The sequence below is a fragment of the Urtica dioica genome, chromosome 7 (assembly GCF_054948205.1).
Source record: "Urtica dioica subsp. dioica isolate 48M chromosome 7, U.dioica_male_clone48M_v1_H2, whole genome shotgun sequence".
Taxonomy (NCBI): domain Eukaryota; kingdom Viridiplantae; phylum Streptophyta; class Magnoliopsida; order Rosales; family Urticaceae; genus Urtica; species Urtica dioica.
The window spans coordinates 35,687,420-35,706,918 of NC_142762.1; the positions used below are offsets into that span (position 1 = coordinate 35,687,420).

General features: G+C 35.3%; 1 protein-coding gene and 1 long non-coding RNA gene across 2 annotated transcripts; one reads left to right on the forward strand and one right to left on the reverse strand.

The window, feature by feature from the left end:
• Nucleotides 1-2,509: 2,509 nt before the first annotated feature.
• Nucleotides 2,510-4,288, forward strand: LOC149391112 (uncharacterized). Its single transcript, XR_016300291.1, has 3 exons — nt 2,510-2,660; nt 2,731-2,921; nt 3,915-4,288. It is a non-coding gene; the product is annotated as an uncharacterized LOC149391112 (long non-coding RNA).
• A 4,474-nt stretch (nt 4,289-8,762) lies between these two features.
• Nucleotides 8,763-11,985, reverse strand: LOC149391113 (AP2-like ethylene-responsive transcription factor PLT2). Its single transcript, XM_089619769.1, has 8 exons — nt 11,558-11,985; nt 11,397-11,479; nt 11,264-11,272; nt 11,048-11,136; nt 10,885-10,958; nt 10,121-10,171; nt 9,970-10,046; nt 8,763-9,824 (listed from the first exon to the last, which is right to left on the reverse strand). The coding sequence occupies exons 1-8, from the start codon at nt 11,977-11,979 to the stop codon at nt 9,064-9,066; spliced, it is 1,566 nt and encodes a 521-aa protein (XP_089475895.1). The 5' UTR covers nt 11,980-11,985; the 3' UTR covers nt 8,763-9,063.
• Between the last annotated feature and the right edge of the window lie 7,514 nt (nt 11,986-19,499).

The following is a 19,499-nucleotide window of genomic DNA, read 5'->3' on the forward strand; positions in this document are numbered from 1 at the left end:
AGGACGCTGTATTTCTTCTTTGCTCTAACTTGACGAAAAGTCTTCGAATCTTCTCAAAATGGCTCCGTTGCTTCACGTGATGATCTACTAACCTCATTAATATCTCATTGGCATCTAAAACCTACAATCTCTCAAAAACACACAAAAAACATCACAAATACTCGAGACAAGCTTGGATTTAGTCGGGAAAATAGGAGTTTTCCGCGTGATTAACATACCTATCAAATACCCCCAAACTTAAATCGTTGCTTGTCCTCAAGCAACAAAACAAATAACACAAAATAAAACACACAAAAGAAGTTACCTACACTAAATTGGTAAATCTCAATGCTTTAAGTAAAATAATTGACTCATATTTGCCTCAATTTCAAACCTCTAGACTTACATCTACACGGAAATCCATAGTTTTAAACTCTAAGTCAAATACCAAATGTAAAAGAATCCATACAAGTTCGTGTTAGCTCAAGCCGTTTGCAATGTTATTTTGTCTCGATTAGCTTTTGATTCCCAAGTCTCGTAGCCTTTCCCAATCCTAATATGCGACCACAAGAATCGATTCTTTGAATGATAGTTTGTTCGATTCGACACACCATAAGCCTTCTCTTCACCCTTGATCTCCACTAATGCGCACATGTCCTTTCTAGCTCGTCAATAGGTCTTAAAGGCTTGTAATGTTACATGCTAGGGTCAAAGGTACGGAATGGAATTTTTAGTGGCTCAAACATCGACCTTAGCGACTCAAATCTCTCACCAAAATCACAACCCTCATACAAAGCTCGTTCACTCACCCCCACCAAAATCACAACCCTCATACAAAGCTCGTTCACTCACCCCCCCCCCCCCCCCCCCCCCCGTTCTTGGCATTAACTTTCGCCTAACGAGAACGTTTTTTTTTTACTAGTCTTTTATTCCCCGTGTTTTCCCGCCAAACTTCAACTCAACAACAATAAGCAACAAGTCTCTAAAACAAAAACATAGAACACCACGCCAAAATAAAAATGTATGACATAAATAAACATATTTTTTTTCTTTTTCTATTTTTTTCTATTTTTTTTCTTTTTTTCTTTCTTTGTTTTTTTTTTCTTTTTTTCTTTCTTTCTTTGTTTTTTTTTTTTTTTTTGCATAACGATATAAATTTTTTTTCCTGCGCGCACCGATTTTGTAACGGCCATAACTCCTAGCTCCGATGTCCGATTCTTGCAAATAAATATGCGTTGGAAAGCTAAGAGAGAGCTCTATCCAATCATGAAATTGGATCATCCAAAATCTTTAATTCAAACTCTCAGAATTGTTCACAAGAGGACGCTTTATTTCTTCTTTGCTTTAACTTGGCGAAAAGTCTTCGAATCTTCTCAAAATGGCTCCGTTGCTTCACGTGATGATCTACTAACCTCATTAATATCTCATTGGCATCTAAAACCTACAATCTCTCAAAAACACACAAAAAACATCACAAATACTCGAGACAAGCTTGGATTTAGTCGGGAAAATATGAGTTTTCCGCGTGATTAACGCACCTATCAACATCCACTACTACAAATAAGGTTTTCTGGTGCGGAAGGGTATTAGGTGCGACTTGTCGCACCTAAAAGTCGCACTTAATTAGGCATCAGGTGCGACTTGTCGCACCGAAAGGGCTCCAAAAAAGAAAAAAAATTCGCTGATTTTAAGTGGTATTGGGTGCGACTAGTCTCACCCAATAGTTTTGAAAACTTGCAGGTGCGACTAGTCGCACCTGAAAGTAAAAAAAAATAGGCGCTCAACTTCTCCCCCTCATTTTTTCATTTGTCCAGGTGCGAATCCTATCATAATAAACAAAACAAAAACAACTCTTTCTGAAAAAAAAAACCTAAACTCCACCGTCTCACTCTTTCTCTCTTTTTTCTCTCAAATTTGTCTCTCCCTCTCATATTCGCCGTCGTCGTGGTCCACTGTTCTCCTCCGCCGCCAGGAACCCAAACCAAGCGAACAACACACGAACGACTGAGAAGCCTCACAAACCAGGAACTCGAGAAGAGAGAGGATTCGGCCGGAGATCTTGTGAGACCGACGCCGCAAAATCCGAGGAGGAAGAAGGAGTGAGGGTCCGTGTTTGCTGATTCGCGTGGTCAGGTAAGGATCTGAGATGTTTTCCCCAATTTCTATTCCGAAAATTAGGGTTCCAATTCGGATTTGAGGCTTCTCTCTCACTGTTTTAATTTTTTTGTTGTTGATTGTTTGGTTTTCATGTTGAGTTATGAGGGGTTTGACCGAATTCAAGTTAGAGAAATTATGAATTTTTCTTGAGTTATGGCTGCCAAGATTTGATTGTGTATGTGAATGTTTTGATTGTTTTTTTTTTTAGCTGCAGTGGGGATTGAACCCACGACCTCCACACAGGAGGTGGTGTGGAATTACCACTAGGCTATCCTAGTTACCACAATGACTGTTTTGATTGTTAATGCATAGCTTTATAAGTTTCTCTTAATATCATAAGCTATTGATACCAGATTCCTCGTTGATTGTAATAATTACTTGCTGATTCTCAGTCAATTTTTTTCTCTATATTTTTCCTTTTATACAGCTTCATTCATTAATATAGATGGATATAGTGTGAAAGGGGCTGATTTAAAATTGTGTTGGTGATTGGGTTGTTGTGAGGCCACTACAAAGGAGCTCAAGTAAGTAAACTCATTTTAATCGTACACAATTCCTAATTTTAATTTTTGTTTTTTTTTTCTTTCCCTAAAGACTATCAACAGTGATCATGGTTATCCGCTGCGCGGAAGAGGTGTCGGTGTATTGACAGTGAGCGTGGACGTCAAAGCCCTAGATCGACGTGCTGGCGCGTTCACTATGGCGATGAAGATGATTTGATCTGACAGCCAATCTTCCAGTACGCCATCTACGACTCCGAATCTGGCACCCTCTTGAACAGCCATGTAGGTTCTGACCATGATATTTATTTATTCCATTTTCGTTTTGTGTAAAAATTGTTGTTGACTTTGCCTTACTTCCTTAATCTCTTTTTTTTTGTGGGTCATGTTCATTGAGGCTTGTCAAAATCTAGATATGTTGCTTGAACAAGTGCTTATGGTGTTCTTGCGTACTAGGTGTTCAACAAAAGACCCAACTCAAAAAATGCATAAAACATTTATAGTTTTTGTCCTTGATTGATGATTTTTTTTCCATCACAACTAATGGAATTTTCCAGGTACTTAAAGTGGCATATACGAAAAGTGTTGAGATTAGATAAAATAATGCAAAGATGTTTAGTTTTCTTTTAAAGATAAAGTGGTGATCCTGGTGTTTGTAAAAGCACACTCTTTTAACAGGTAGGTGTGTTTGTGTGTTTATTGGATTCATGGGTTTTTTTTTTTTTTTTTTTTTTTTTTTTTTTTTTTTTTTATATGTTGATTTGATAGTGCTTTTATTCCACTTTGATATTGTTTCAAGTTTGCTAGCAGATTCATGTTTGTTCTTTATTGCCTATATTTTTACATCAAAGAGTTGGCATTTTTTTATTCTTGCCTTGAATTCCATACTTCTTGGTCTGGTTTGATCACTGGGTCAGTAATATCATGGATGTGATGTGTTTGCAATTTGAAATACAAGGATGGGAAAAAAATTAGAGAATTGAGGTTAAAGAGAGTTGGGAAACTGTGATATTGAGTTTAGAGTCTGAAATTCGCCGTGTTTTTATTTTGATGTTGCCTTGGTTCAGCGATTATAACACCGAAATTTATGCATCTTTCTTCTCAAGATCAGCTAGTATTAGAATTGGTATGTGAGAATATTGGTTCAGCGATGTGTTTGATAAACTTTGACTAAATGAGAAATTTATTATTGTGTTTTGGATCGATGTTGATATTTTCAGTAATTCCTTAGCGTGGATTTTGTTTAACGTTACTAAATTAGTAAAATTTGCTGAAAAGGGATCAGGATGGAAAGAAAAAGAGGAGTTGGAGCTTCAGCAATGTTACAAAACTGAATCGCGATTGTCCGAGCAACTCGTCGGGGAAGTAGCCGAGTCCAAAACTTCAAAGGCTTTGATCGTGGAGAAAGATGCGAGTTTTCCGATCTGCAAGAGAAGTTCAATAGAATAAGGCCTTTGGAAGGAAGACCTAGATGACTTCATCTCTATTCTCACTTGGCTCTGCTTTAGCTTTTGCGTTGCAGCGATGAGTGTTCTCATCTAAAGATATCTTCTTTTGTGAAATCAATTTCTGAAATCTAGATTTATAAGGAAAAGTTTTGATTAAATCTTGGTTGATTTTTTGTTTTTTTTCAAAAACGAAAAAAGAAATGAAGTCACTTTTAAATAAATTGACATCCAAAAAACTGCTCTTTTAAAAGATTTGACGTCGCTTTTTTAAAAAGAGGCATCTAAACCACTGTTTGGTGTTTTGGTGGGAAGACTATTGGGTGCGACATGTCGCACCCAATATGTTGGCGGGAAGACTATTGGGTGCGACATGTCGCACCTAAACGTCAAATTCTCGCCTTATTCTTGAGTTCCCACGGAAAAATAGGTCCGATTTCAGGTGCGATAAGTCGCACCCAATAGTGTCGCACCTAATAGTATTAGCTGCGGACTTTTAGGTGCGACCTAGTCGCACTTAAAGTCGCACCCGATAGTACTATCGGGTGCGACTTTGTGGGCACCAGGTGCGACTTTTGTCGCACCTGATGCCCATATTTGTAGTAGTGATCTTTAATGATCCTAATCAGATCAAGGCTTCTATAGCCTCTTTTATATTTCCTCTATCGGAGTATTCAGAAGGCAATATTTATCGTTCTGACTAGAGAATGGCATGAGTAGTCCTGCTCCCGAAGAACTCTTCTTGGGAGGACGAGTGTCAAGAGACTCTCTTGCATTTCTTTAAACTGCTCGGCCAAATTGGGACGAGGAAGGTACTCAGCGAGTTCCTCTGGGGTGAGTGGCAAGGTGTGATTGTGGCGCTCGGTCTAAGGATCGGGACCAGTGGTGGTGGTAATTCTGGTTTTAATTTATGAACTAGCCATTGATCCTCAACGTTATCTTCTCCTTCTAGTGTCAAATTATTGACATACAAAATTAGTACAACAATTGTCTCACGAAGAGCATTTGGTTCCGAGAACGCAGTCCCGATAACTTCGAATGTCTAGGCAAGATTATCTTTAAATACATACGAATCTAGTAAAAATGATAAAGTAAATGATGACGCTGATTGATAAGAGAGACTTCCGATTAGTGACTTGTGTGTATGTAAAAGGTGAATTTTTTTCAGGGAACTCCTCCTCTATTTATAGAGATTTTGGATTGAGTATGTGGTATCTATCTCGTGTAGTTTCCTTGTATTCGGCTCACTTGAGAGATTGGGCCGAGTTTCTTGGGGCAGATTTTGCCAGAAATGCGTTCACTTGATGGTCAGGCTGATAAATAAGACATCTTTGATTTTCTCGTACTAGTATTCGTTGGTGAGCAACGAATATCTTATCGAATAAAGTAGTATAAATTACAAGTTGGACAATTCATGTTTTCGAAGGATTGATGAAGCGTGAGTTTTCAAACGAAAAGTCAATTGTAGAAAGCGAAGCATATTGGTCGGCAACGACAAAAAAAGGAATAGCGGTGAGTTTTGTGGGCAAAAATATCACATGCGATGGGACCCACAAAGAAGGGCAAACCCCAAATAATCATCTCATGTGTATTTATTTATTTTGGAAAGTGTGTAGAGAGACTGAAGCGAGTCAAAAGAGTTCTACGTCTCGTAGTCCAATCTCTTCAACACTGCTATAACTTGTTAACTAATAAAAAGATATTATTTTGTTGGAATGAAGCCCAATTTTGGGGAACCAAGATGGATCTCAAGAGCTAAATTCTCCGAATCCCAAGTCCCACATTACGTTTGATATCTTTTGACGGGTTAGAAAACCAACTACACGGTCAACGGAGAATTCTACTTCATGAGCCATTTTAACCTACTAAATCTTTGACACTTCATAAATTTCAATTTAGAACTTTGGATCTGTATATATGTATATATGTGCTCCAAAAACTTCAATATATATATTTCCGTTTCATTACTGTTATAATTGAAATGGCCGGGAAAATATAAGAACCGACGATGAAAATGTTTACCCACGCGTAATTTAAAAAAAAAAGAGTATCTACAGTTAAAGGTTGAACACATTACCTTCATTTTAAAAATATTGTAGAATTATCCATAGACAAAATAAGGTACCACTCTCACATGCGTAATTTATTAGAGGAATGCATGACGTTCAATGAAATGCTGAGAGTTGATTTTTAAAAAATGTGGCTTTCAAATATTTCTAAGAGAAATTTCATTTTATAGATTTATAAATGAGCTAAATATTAAGATTAGACTCGTTATATGCTTTTTTTATTCCAAAATTGGACTTTAATCACATGTTTTTTAAAGAAAAAATACCCCACTAAACGATGTTCTCACTTCTCTATCTCTCTTCAACTCACTCAGCTCTAACTCTTTTGACGATCTCCAATGACTCCTACCAACATGAGCAAAATTAATTTTAGAAAAATCAATTTATTTCATTTTTTTAATATATTATTAAAGAAAACAATTGAATTTCAGTGCAAATAATCCCAAAGCATCACAAATAATCACAAATCACCAATATATGCTCTCTCATGGTCTCTCTCCCCTCCCGGGAGACGGATGTTGGCGTTTGGTTGGCTCCGACCTAGGGAGGAAAAGCATTGAACGAATCTCCTTTGCTACCCTCTGAAACCTCTTCCTTCTTCCTATATGTCCGTGGGTCTCCACCATTGGCTTCGGACCTCGCCAGCTCTCTACGGCCTTGTCGGACCTATTGCCACAGAGAAGATAAAGTTCCTTCGTCGCAGGTGGTGGGGGAGTTTCAACGCCGTCGGAGCTTGCGGGGCTGGTCTTTCGAAGCTCAAATATGGTAATTTTGGTCCAGTTTTGGTTTTTCCTTCGGTCCATTCTTCACCGGACTTGCGTCACATCGTTAGATCTATTTTCGTCATGTCAACCGCGCTCACTGTCCCCGTGGTCCAAATCTGGTGTGTCAAAGATGCCTCAGGTGGTATATGGGTCTTTTTCAGTGGGTTAAAATTGAGATTTTTCATTTTGGGTACGAGAGAAACCATGTGTTTTATTTTCTAATTGTGGTTTTTTTTTCTTCATTTTCTGACTTGGTTGTTGGATTAGTTTTTTGCTATTATGTTGTTGTTTGTTTGTTTCATATGGAGATGGAATAGTTGTCTGCCACCATCCTAGTTTGAATTTTCTATTAGATTTTTGTTTATGTATGCTGAAGAATCGTCTTCTTCATGGTCATCAGATCGCGATTGTTTGGATATATCCATCAACTAAAACAACAATTACTTATGATGCCCAAATCAGACATAATCAGAAAAGAAATAGAATCGTAAAGAGAAAAATAACATACAAACCGATAATGGTTCAATTTAAATGCAAGAACTACGACCACTTATTGTTTTGGAATTTATGCCTAAACTATATTGAGAATTGTGTTCATAATCTCTCTCACGCTAGTTCTACAACGAACAACAACGCATAGCTAAAACTGGTCATGTGGAACCCGAAAAGTGGGATCCTTTAGTCTCGTCCCATATTTTGCGGGAAATGAGACTCCCGAAACTGTAAAAAATGGTACCGGAAAATCCCGGAACCATTTTCCACGGATTTGGGATTCCAATATTTCACATACTATTTTTTCTTTTTTTACTTTAATCATGAATACAATTAAAATAAAATAAAAATTCCACTTAAAAATAATAGTATTAAGTGGTGCTAAACAGAGATCTATGTTCCGTCTTATTTTCCGGATAGTTACATGATAAAAGTCCGGTACTACATTTCATAATATGGTTTTTTCTCATTTCTCATCTGATATCAATAATATGGGAAAAATGATCCGACGAGATCATACGATCAGCTTTACGCATAGCGCATAAATGATATAAATAATAATAATAATAATAATAAGCTGATGCCAGTCTAAAATTTTCTAAAAAAAAATTGGTAAGTCAATCTGCGGCACTATCATCATCAAACCTTTATATTCTAGCTGATGAATTAGACTTCACCACTCAAACTCAACAGTTCATACAATGTCAACCATAAATTTTGCTTCCACATGAGCACATTGAATTAGTGTCCAATAAATCATGTCGTTGTTGAATTCTAGGTATGTTTTGCAACACATGCAACTTATTATAAATATTAGCTAGAGCAAAAAAAAAAAAAAAAAAAAAAACAAAACAGTTGAAGAGGGGTATCACTACAACATTTACAACATTTACCGACGATTTTTTTCGTCGGTAATAACCCTAAAATCGTCGCTAAATGTATTTAGCGACGATAAAAATCGTCGCTAATTCGCCGTGCCTAAATATATTTAGCGACGATTTAATCGTCGGTAAATATTTAGCGACGATAAAATCGTCCGTAAATGTTGTGACGAGAAGTTTTTTTTCATTTTGAAACGCAGAGATTCAAAGGGAGTTCATAAATAAAGTGTCGCTAATAGTGTCGTCGCTAAATGTGTTATTTCTTGTAGTGTATTTGCTTTTGCCGATACTTTAAGGTAAATTAGTTATAAGTAATATAAAATCCTATGAAACGCAGAGATTCAAAGGGAGTTCATAAATAAAGTAAATACGTGTCAATCAACCAAAACGGCACATTAAAACCACATACATATCTTTTAGAAATTAACATCAGAATTAAATGCAAAATACTAAAAAATATAATGTTGTTGCTATATTATTATCCTCATTAATTAATAGATTAAAAAGGTAGCTTGGCAAGATCCAAAGTTGAACATTAGTCAATCTGTATACAAAATTTGGGTCCTAGTGCACCCATAAACTGACATATATGCCAATCGAGACCTACTAACTTTCTCTTTAAAGCTTCAAAAAGTAAACATTAAAAAAAAGGGTAAATTTGAATTAGTTCCTTTTGGGCTTTTTGTGAATAATGAAAATAAAATCCTATAGATTAAAACAATAAAGCAATAAATATATATCTCCGTCGAATCATGACTCACGTACTCGATCGATGATCAGTCATTCCACATGGGAAAAACTCCATTGTTAGGCCCGTGACCCGACCCGGAACCAAGCCAGCCTCCATAGCCACCACCACTAGTGTTACCAGAAGAAACATCGTAGTCAACTTTCACGAGAGAAAGCTCTTGATCAGCTTCACCGTTCACACTCCCCGAAGCCATGGTCGTCGCCGCCGTCCCGAGATGATCATTACTATAACCCAGCGAACCATCCATCACGTGATGATGATGATGATGAGACGAGCCGCCATGACCGTCGATCATAAAACCCTGTTGATGGTGATGGTGGCTCTGAACTCCACCGCCGCCATAGCCGCCGAAGCTGAACAGAGACCCGGGTTGCTGCTGAGCCGCCGCCTGGATGTAAGACTGTCCGTGGAAACCCGGGTCGGACTGGTAATTCTGTTGGAGGCTGAGAAGCGTCGTCGTGGCCGCGTGGTGGGGATCAAAGACGGAGAGAGGGTAAGCCTGGTGGAGCCGAGCCGATGACGTGGCGGCAGCGGCGGCGATGTTCGCGCTCGGGCTTCCGTATTGGAAAGTTGAGGTTAGAGCGAGCATTTCGTCGCGTTTTCGGGAGGATTCTAGGGCTTGAGCCTCCTTGAGGCGCTTGGCTGCGCCGCCGCCGATCGGGAGAGTATTGCTCTCCAATATGCTCTTCACGTCGTAGCGGTTCATGTCGAAGTTGGTCACCGCGTTTAGGCCCCGGAATTTTATGGCCGCGATGTCGTACGCCTCGGCCGCCTCTTCCTCCGTGCCTATTAAGGGTTACAAAAATTTGAGACGTAAGATTACAATGGGATTTTGAAAATGTTTATAATTTGAGACGTGTAATATAGAATGAAAATTTTTGGAACTAATTAGAAGCGTGCGTGTGAATGTACGAGTATTGGTGGGACGTACTGAAAGTTCCTAAGTAAAGGTCTTTGTTTCCAGCGACTCTACCGATCCTTGCTTGCCATCTTCCATGCTGGTGATGCCTGAATGTACATTAATGAATATATTAGTTTAAATATATGTGTGGTTGTATTGATGTAGTTATAAATATGATTACCTTGTGACTCCACGGTACATTGATGCGCCTCTTGAAAAGCCACTGCTCTTCCTGATAATTGCATATACATGCATGGTGTTACAAAAGTTAATTCATATATAATAATTCAATGGGAGACTCAGGGACGTCAAATTAAGATATTGTATATAGGGCCTTACGCCAAAATTTTATAAGGGGACTTTTCATATTAATATTTTTTCTGATAGTTTTAGTAGGCAAACGTGTATAAATTTATGGCACAATCAAAATAATTTGTAATATCATATGTAGTCTCTCATAATTCGTACAATATTTATAAACTAAATATAATCATAGAGTAAATATAAACTAAATATAAACTAAATATAAGTAAACTGTATATCTACACATACACAATCATAAAATTGAATAGCCATATAGTAAAACAATGTTGAAATTTTTTCCTTGATTTACGACACTTAGTTACCGAATACTATGTTAAGCATACATTGTTATTTTATCACATGATATGTGTGCGTGTATGTTATTGATGATCACTTATGGTGATAAATATCATTTCTGTAATTATAAAATAATAAGTGTATGTTTCCTTTACTTTAAATGATCTTATACTTTCGCTTTATTAATCTTTATTACACTTCTATATTTATAAATAGTATTGAAAGGGTTTTGTGTGTGTAACCAAGTCCATTTTCTCATTGGCCTATGGGCATGGGGAGACTCCTAATTAATTATATAACCGGGAGGATTATAACGATGATTAATTAGAGAGAGCGGTTTTTTACCTTCTAATTGAGGCCACAAATTCTTGTCTAGTCATGTGCTTCATCTCGTCCACTTCTTTCTCATAGTTGCTGATCTGCAACAGTTCACCATAAAATTAAATCAACATTGAACAACAAATTCATATGTAAAAAAAAAAATACTATCTAATAATAACGCCCTCACCGGAAAGTTGGTAGTAGTAGATGTTCCCCAGTATTTGAGAGCAGCCAAATCGTAAGCCCTAGCAGCTTTCTCTTCTTTATCATACCCACCTATGTATATATAATTTTATATATTTTGCACAAAATAATAGTGTGCATCAGTGCATGTCAGAACTTATTGTTATTAAGATACTATTTGATCAACTCAAAAGAATAGAAGGAGTAGCGCTTTACGTACCCAGATATACTTCAAGAAGTGCACCAAGGAAAATGATACAATCAGTTTATGGCCACAGAAAATCAGAAACAGTTAGTAATAAAAAACTTAAAAAAAAAAAAAAATTGGTATTAAAGCAAAAAAAAAAGTATACCTTGTCGACCTTTCCTTGACTGTCCTTCCCTTCTACAACTATTGTCCCATAAATGAGCCTCATATCTTCCAGTCCATCTATGCCTGAAAATAAGTACAACAATTTTTTTTTTTTTTTATCAGAATGCAATCTAAACAAATAAATAACAGGAAAACCCATACCTCGTGACACCACGGTAGATAGAAGTTCTTTGTCCAAACGTATCCAAAGTCCTTCTCGGAGTAGCAGCCTCAACTATAGCAGTGGTGGTGGTATCAGAAGCAATATCAGCGCTGGCCTCGGGACACGTGGAGCCTTTTCCACTGCCCATCGAGAGCGTCAAGGCCTGAAGATTGTTGCTCGGATTGTTCTCCTGAAAATCATAAGCCCCGCCAATACCTGAGGCCGCGGAAATGACGCTGCTCTGGTGCACAACTTGAGCCAAGCCGTTGTTTTGGAAGATATAATCGGAATCTCCATAAGCCACCGTGTCGGATTGGCCTTCTTCGATGGACTTACTCACGCCAAGAAAGTCGGCCACTTTGGGCACCTCGCTGTTTCCCTGCTGGGAATTCATCAAATTCCACTCCAGGAAAAAATCCATTGAGAACTCGAGGAGAGAAAAAGAAAAGAGGGTTGTGTGATAGAGAGAGTTGCAATTAAAGAGAGAAGAGATGATGATATGTGTCATTAACATATAACCTTGGTTTTGGAAAGGGATGATATTAATATCCATGTTGTCATTGACTAGCCGCACGGATTTACGTGCCCCCACTTAAAATCGTTGAAATATATATATATATATATATATATATATGTATATATATATATATATGTATATATATATATATATATTATGTATGCTGTCAAGTTTGAGTATATATGTGCCCATGTATAATATATGTTAGTTTGTACTTTTATTTTGCTTGCTCAACTTTGTAAACTTTTGACCATTCGATGAATTGTACTCCTCTTTATTTTTGTTGTATATAGTTTTAATTTTCTTTTGTTATATGTAATATTATCGACGTAATATACATGAATTGAAATCGACAATGCACATTATTTTTATGAAATGTCTTATATGATCTTAATAATAATAATAGAGTGAAATAGATTTTTCGTTGATTTTCAACTACGGATTATTTATCCATTCGACTTCATCTCATTTATGAATAATAATACTTAATCTATAAGATATGTATTATATTTTTTCTATGCATATTCCTTTATTTGATGCAATTTTATTATATCTAAACATTAAATATTTTGATTTTTCTGTGTAATTTTTCTTTTTAATTTCCAATTGATATTCATATTTTATTTTGGTTCCCTATATATTGCGTTCTGAATTTGTAGATTATAAGTTTACACTTACATATTTGGCATATGTATTTTAATGAGACTTTGTCAGTTTGGCCTCATAGGGTTCGGAGATCTACCAAAGAAGTAGGTGAAAAAAATTATATTCATTGTTATGTCCTTTGTTATTACGGCTGATTTGGCTACTTCTACAACTGAAATATAATATTTACTCATGTGCCCAGGGAGTGATAAATCAACCGATATTGATAAATGAAAATTTTGATTGTCATATTTGATGCATATAATAATAATAATAATAATAATAATAATAATAATAGTCCATTAAAGAAATAGTTATATTTACCGTTTCATTTACGGTTTCATATTGCTATATAGCCAACGTTTCGTAATTCTTAGATAAATAGCCACGTCCATATATTTACACGCGTAAATTGACATAAATATCTCACCATTTTATTTCAGTGAAAGGGTAAACCATGGATGACACTTTATGTTTATAGCCAATTATCTAATATTTACGAAACGTTGGCTATATAATAATCTCAAACATTTTAGTTGGTTAGTTACCTAATTTTTTGTAATAATAATAATATAGAAATGAAAATATTGGTTACATATTAATAATAATATTAGTAATATATATAATGCAAATATATATATATATATATATATATATATATATATATATTGTTTAAAGCATTAAAAAAAATTCAATGTACTCTGAATTTACACTTAAGATCATTTTATTAACGGCAATCATATTTAGTATATACACAATATATATTATTGATTGAAAAATACAAGTATTGTAGTTTTTCATTTGTCCCGCTTCTGAATATAATTCCTGGATTCGTCACTAAGTGTCACGCTTTGAAGTTGTGGTGGCCAAGGTGCAATATTGTAAAAGACTGAATATCAAGAAATAAAAGGAGGTTTGATTTAATTCACTAATCCGCCACATTCACTTAATAATGAAATATAATATGAGTTGTTTACTCATAATTAACACTAGAAAAAATTGATAGCAACGAATTTATATTGTTGAGTAGGTTCGATGTAGGGATAGGGAAATCTCTAATACTAGGAGACTGAAAAGTGAAGACACATTAAAGAAAAAAGAGAGTTTCTTTCAAACACGCACATACACAAAAAAATTATTTTATTTCTTTCTTTTTAATAACAGACAATACCTGAGTTGTTCTTTGTAAAACTCCTTTTGCAATGGTCAATTGAGGATATCTATGCTCAGCTGGCTCTGTCCATGCCCTATTATTATATTTGTCTCACGTACACCTCAAAATTGAATAATACTTTTATTATATGATATAAGTCATTAGTGTTGAGCCTATTTTACATAAACTAATTGTAGGAGACACGAGTGCGATATAGTAATAAACTATAAAGCGATGTCCTTCAGTCTTAGTTTGTACTAAGACAAAACCCTCAATTCCAACTGGAAAATTCCAAATTAATTAGCCAACCAACCTCTCTCTCTCTCTCTCTCTCTCTCTCTCTCTCTCTCTCTCTCTCAAAACCCACTTGGTTTGTTGGAACTCTCGTCCTCGTTAGGAGCGATAAATGACTCCCAAAACCCAGCATTCCCACACTCTTCGAATCATCTCCCACTCGTTACAAACGACACACTACGTAAAGTTAAGCTACCTCTCTCTTGTTTCTCTCTCATATATCTATCTCTATATACTGCTTGGCCGCTATAAGTCATGAGAAGAGAAGATACATTTGCATGCGTACATACATACACAGACAGACATGTATGTATGTAATAAACCCCACAAATCAGAGAAGATCTTCTTCTGAAACAGATTTCAAACCAAAGAAACTCCAAAGATGGATCCTCGAGTCTTTGCATGTGTAAGAGTTTTGGATATGTACGGACATGCAATAGTTTAATGCCAAAAAAAATCTTGCATATATTAAATATTACAAGTTATAGAAGGTGTGTGAATCACTCTTCTAAATAATAATAATAATAATAATAATAATAATAAATCATGCCGGCTCTGAATGGTTATATTTCTATGCCCTAGGTAGGTACGTAATTTGGATCTCTGTGTTTCCCAACTTCTTGATGGGTTCTAATTTATATTGGGGGATCTACGTAATGATCTCGAATCTGGTTAAATGAAAATGGAAAGAAAAATCAAATCTTGATTAAGCTGAGAATTTTTTTTTTCTTTTCCCCGGATAACAAGCGTGATTAATTGTGTTGTTTCTTAAGTTGATGTCATTGGAAAAAGGATATGAGACCTAACTGCTCTTGAAAGAAAGTTATGGTCTCTTCACAATTTTATAAATCATGACATAAATATAACAAAGAGTCTATGTTCAGCTAACAAAATTAAAGATATTCTCTGAGCATAGTGATATGTTTGGTTATTGAAAAATGTGAAATATAAAAGAAGTGTGAATGGAAGAAGGCGGAGGGATCAATTACTCATATTTCATTTGCCATTTAAAGCTCTGTGACCAGGTTCGAAGGAATGTCACTGACACGTGTCAGTCGATAGCGTTTGAAAGTTATAGGCTTGATGGTCATCTCTATCCGTTTTCATTGCTATTTGCCAAGGTAAACACAGAAAAAACAACTTTTGTTCGCGAGCTTTTGGTCCAATTTAAGTTATTGTACAGTTTTACCCTTTCTCCTCATATGATATTGCCTACTAGTGAGAATACTCAAAAAAGAAATTGCTCATGTAAATTTACATGTTTATATACTTTTATATTTAATAACGTAAGTATTATTATTATTATATGTGTAGGACGGCGAAGAAATAGTTAATTCAAATCTTTTTCTTACCCTAATCAATATGTCCTAAAAATATGTTCAAAAATCTAGGGAATGGAATGCCATATATAATTTGTGGCGTAACTTCTTATTTGGATTCGAAATACCACTGAATTTAACCTTAAATCTAAACTTCAATCCCAATATGGACTTTTTTTAGGTCCTTGCACTACTCTAAGGCGTTCAAAGAATTTTCAGCAGTTTAAGCTAATAAGAGGTAGAGCCAAGTAATTATATATAATGAGATGTCTTCGATTTTGGGGCTGATTTTTGAAGACTTCAAAATTTTCCAAGTATATCAATTTCTTTTTTTTTAATATATATTAAGGGACTTTTAATTGGAAAACAAATCCGAACTACGAAACTTATAAAACAAAAAAACCGCAAATTTAGAAGAATAAAAAAGGATATGAAATATTTATGATCATTCCTTATTTTATTGACATATAATTATTATTTTTCAGCTACTCAAAATGGCTTTCAATATGTTCCATCTTCCATCTGCCACATATATATTCATCAGCGTGTTGATCTTCTGGTATAATTGACGGAGGTGGGGATATAATCGTAAATACAACATAATTTCAAGGGCATTCTTGGTAAATGCAAGTCACGAGAATCTATAGCGAAAAATTGTGAGTTTCCAAGAGGTGGGAGAAATCGCCGGGATAGTGCTCGTGTTTTCTCGAAATGAAAGCACTTGGAAAGCCAAAACTATATTACATAAGATATATATATATATATATATATATATATATATATATATATATATATATCTATCTCTATATAATATTTCTATCATATACATATGTATATGTGTGTGCCCATTAATTATTTAATGTTCACTTTATTTTTAGTTTCTCTGTATCATTAAACTCTAACTCAATTAGGGTTTTGCTTATCTAATCTTGGAACAACTAGGTTCTTTTTATTGATGAAGCTAACACATTCCTCATCTTCTGGGTAGACTGTTTGACTGACAATAATTATGTTCCCATCTAAATACAATATATATATATATATATATATATATGCATATATATATATATGCATATATATATAGACTATATATATAATATATATTCATGAGCGGTGATCCCAGAGATAGAATAGGTCTGCAAATAAAAAATAAATAAATAAGAAAAAGCTACATCATCGCAACTAATTCTGGTACACGATTTAGTTTTGTTCTCGTATAGGTTACATTCTCTTATCAGCTATGCTAATTATCCACATATCGATTCTTACACCAGTGTCGCAACATATTATTGGTATCAAGGAACAAAAAAATTTCCAAAAAAAAAAGGATAAAAAAAAATCGAGTCGTGATCTTATTGACATTTCCCTTATAAAACTGTCGAAAACTGTAAATTAGATTTAGTCTATACTATTAGCCAAAATATCTCAGTAGTTATATCAAATTTGTCAAATATGTTCTTATTTTTATGCAATATTAATTAGACCTATATATATATATATATATATATATATATATATATATATATTTAAACAAGTCAAGATTGACTGAGATGAATATACAAAAATTATTCCTTCCAAACCTACATGGTATCAGAGCCGACGCTCAAAACCAATCCTATGGAAAACACACCAACCAGCCAAAAAATCTCATCCTCGATCACTAAGGGAGACTTCCCAGTCGTTTGTTCATTCTTCTATTCTCATCATTAGACATAGACTGAATGGAAGAAATTTTTTGGAATGGTTCGAATCAGTGAAGCTTGCAATTGACGGGAGGGGAAAATTGGGATACCTAACTGGCGAAGAGAAAAAATTGAAGGAAGGAGAAGATGGCTACAACTCTTGGAGATCAGAGAACTCGTTGGTAATGGCGTGATTGCTCAACTCGATGGACGTGTCGATTGCAAAGCCCCATCTGTTTATGAAGACGAAGAACAAAATTTGGGTGTCAATCAGGGAGACATACTCGGATCTGGGCAATTAATCACAGATCTTTGAATTGAAGACGAAGTTATGACAGTCAAAACAAGGAGGAAGAGAAGGAACTACCTACTACAACAATATGGTGTCGTTGTGGCAGGAGTTGGACCAGTGCTATGATGGCACGTGGGAGAGCGCGGCTAACTAAGGTCGACAACAAAACCGTGAAGAAAATCATCGTGTATACATGTTCCTTGCTGGTGTAAACAGAGATCTCGACGCAGTAAAAGGAAGAATTCTCGGAAGACGTCCGCTGCCGTCAATGAGAGAAGTCTTCTCCGAAATTCTACTAGAAGAAAACAAAAGAAAGATCATGATCAACACCAACGAAGTATCTGCGAGCCAAACTGAATAATCAACTAGCTTCACACGAGGGAATAGACAAGAAGGAGAAAAGAAGAAGCCATGGTGCAATTACTGTAAAAATTTGTGGCACACGACATAAACGTACTAGAAACTTCACGGGAAATCACCTGGAGGAAATAAGAAGAAGGAGAAGGTCTTTCAAAGACACCTGGATCATCGATTCAGGTGCAAGTGATCACATGACAGGAAATTCCAACCTTTTTTCAACCTATAAACCTTGTGCAGGCAATAGGAAAAGTTAAGATTGTTAATGGAACCATTTAAGCAATTGCGGGACTAGGAAGTATCAATATTTCAACCTCTTTACCTTTATCTAAAGTGCTACATGTTCCAAATTTGTCATGTAGTCTCTTCTCTATTAGCACGATAATAAAAGACCTAAATTTGTCGTGCAACTTTTTAGCCATCTTATTGCTTATTTCAAAAACTGGATTCAGAGAAGACGATTGGCAGCGTTAGAGAATGTGACGGACTCTATATCATAGAGGGAGGGACAAACTCAAATAAGGGAGGTCAAGAGAGTTATTTCATGAGCATTGCTTCAAGTCCGAGTAATAATGAGATTTATTTACTGCATTTTTGCTCTAACATCCTTGCTTTCACTATCTAAAAAAACTGTTTCTTAATTTATTCATCAATAAAAGTATTTCCATTTTTCACTGTAAAATATGTTCATCATAAAAAGTCTTATCCACCTAGGGAATATAAACCAACTAAATCATTCTCACTAATTCATAATAATATGTGGGGTGCATCTAGAGTACCAACATGCACTGGAAAAAGATGGTTTATAACTTTAATTGATGATCACACACGGGGTAACTTGGGTTTTCTTACTAAAAGATATATCAAATGTAGAAGATGTTTTCAAAAAATTCTATAGTATGATTCAAACTTTGTTTAATACTCATATACAAATGGTTGGGAGTGATAATGGACGAGAATATTTTGCAAAAATCTTGAACAACTTTTTGAAGAAAAATGGATTATTCACCAAAGTTCATGTATTGAGACACCACCACAAAATGACATAGCAGAAAGAAAGAACAAACACATCTTAGAGGTCACTCGTGCATTAACGTTTCAAAAAAAATTCCAAATTATCTATGGGGAGACATTGTTCTTCATGCTACATATCTAATTAATCGCATGCTCTCTAAGGTTTTGTCTTTTAAACACTAATCAGTCTTCTTCAAAAAGAATTTCCAGAATCAAGAGTGTTTCACACTATATATGTCATTAAAGATATTTGGGTGCACTGTGTTTATTTGAAACCCTAATAGAAATGCCAGTAAACTCGATCCTAAAGAGAAAAAATATTTTTTTTGGATAGACTCAAAGAGGGTACAAATGTTTTGATCCATCTATACAAAGACCATCATTACACACAACAACCATCATTACGATGGACACCATTTTCTCTTAAAATAAACCATTTTTTGCCACTCATTTTCAGGTGGAGATTCAAGGTGAAGATACATTAAATGGTTTCTCTTTCGAAAAATTTTCAAGACAATAATCCAATGCTTAAAAAAAAATCAGGAAACAGAAAACATTGATGTTCAAAACCACTGTGATATTGAGTCAACGCTTTTTAACAAAGAAAATGAACCAAGTATCCCATCATCACAAAATAAATCTCAAGAGGACAGGTACAATAATCGGAC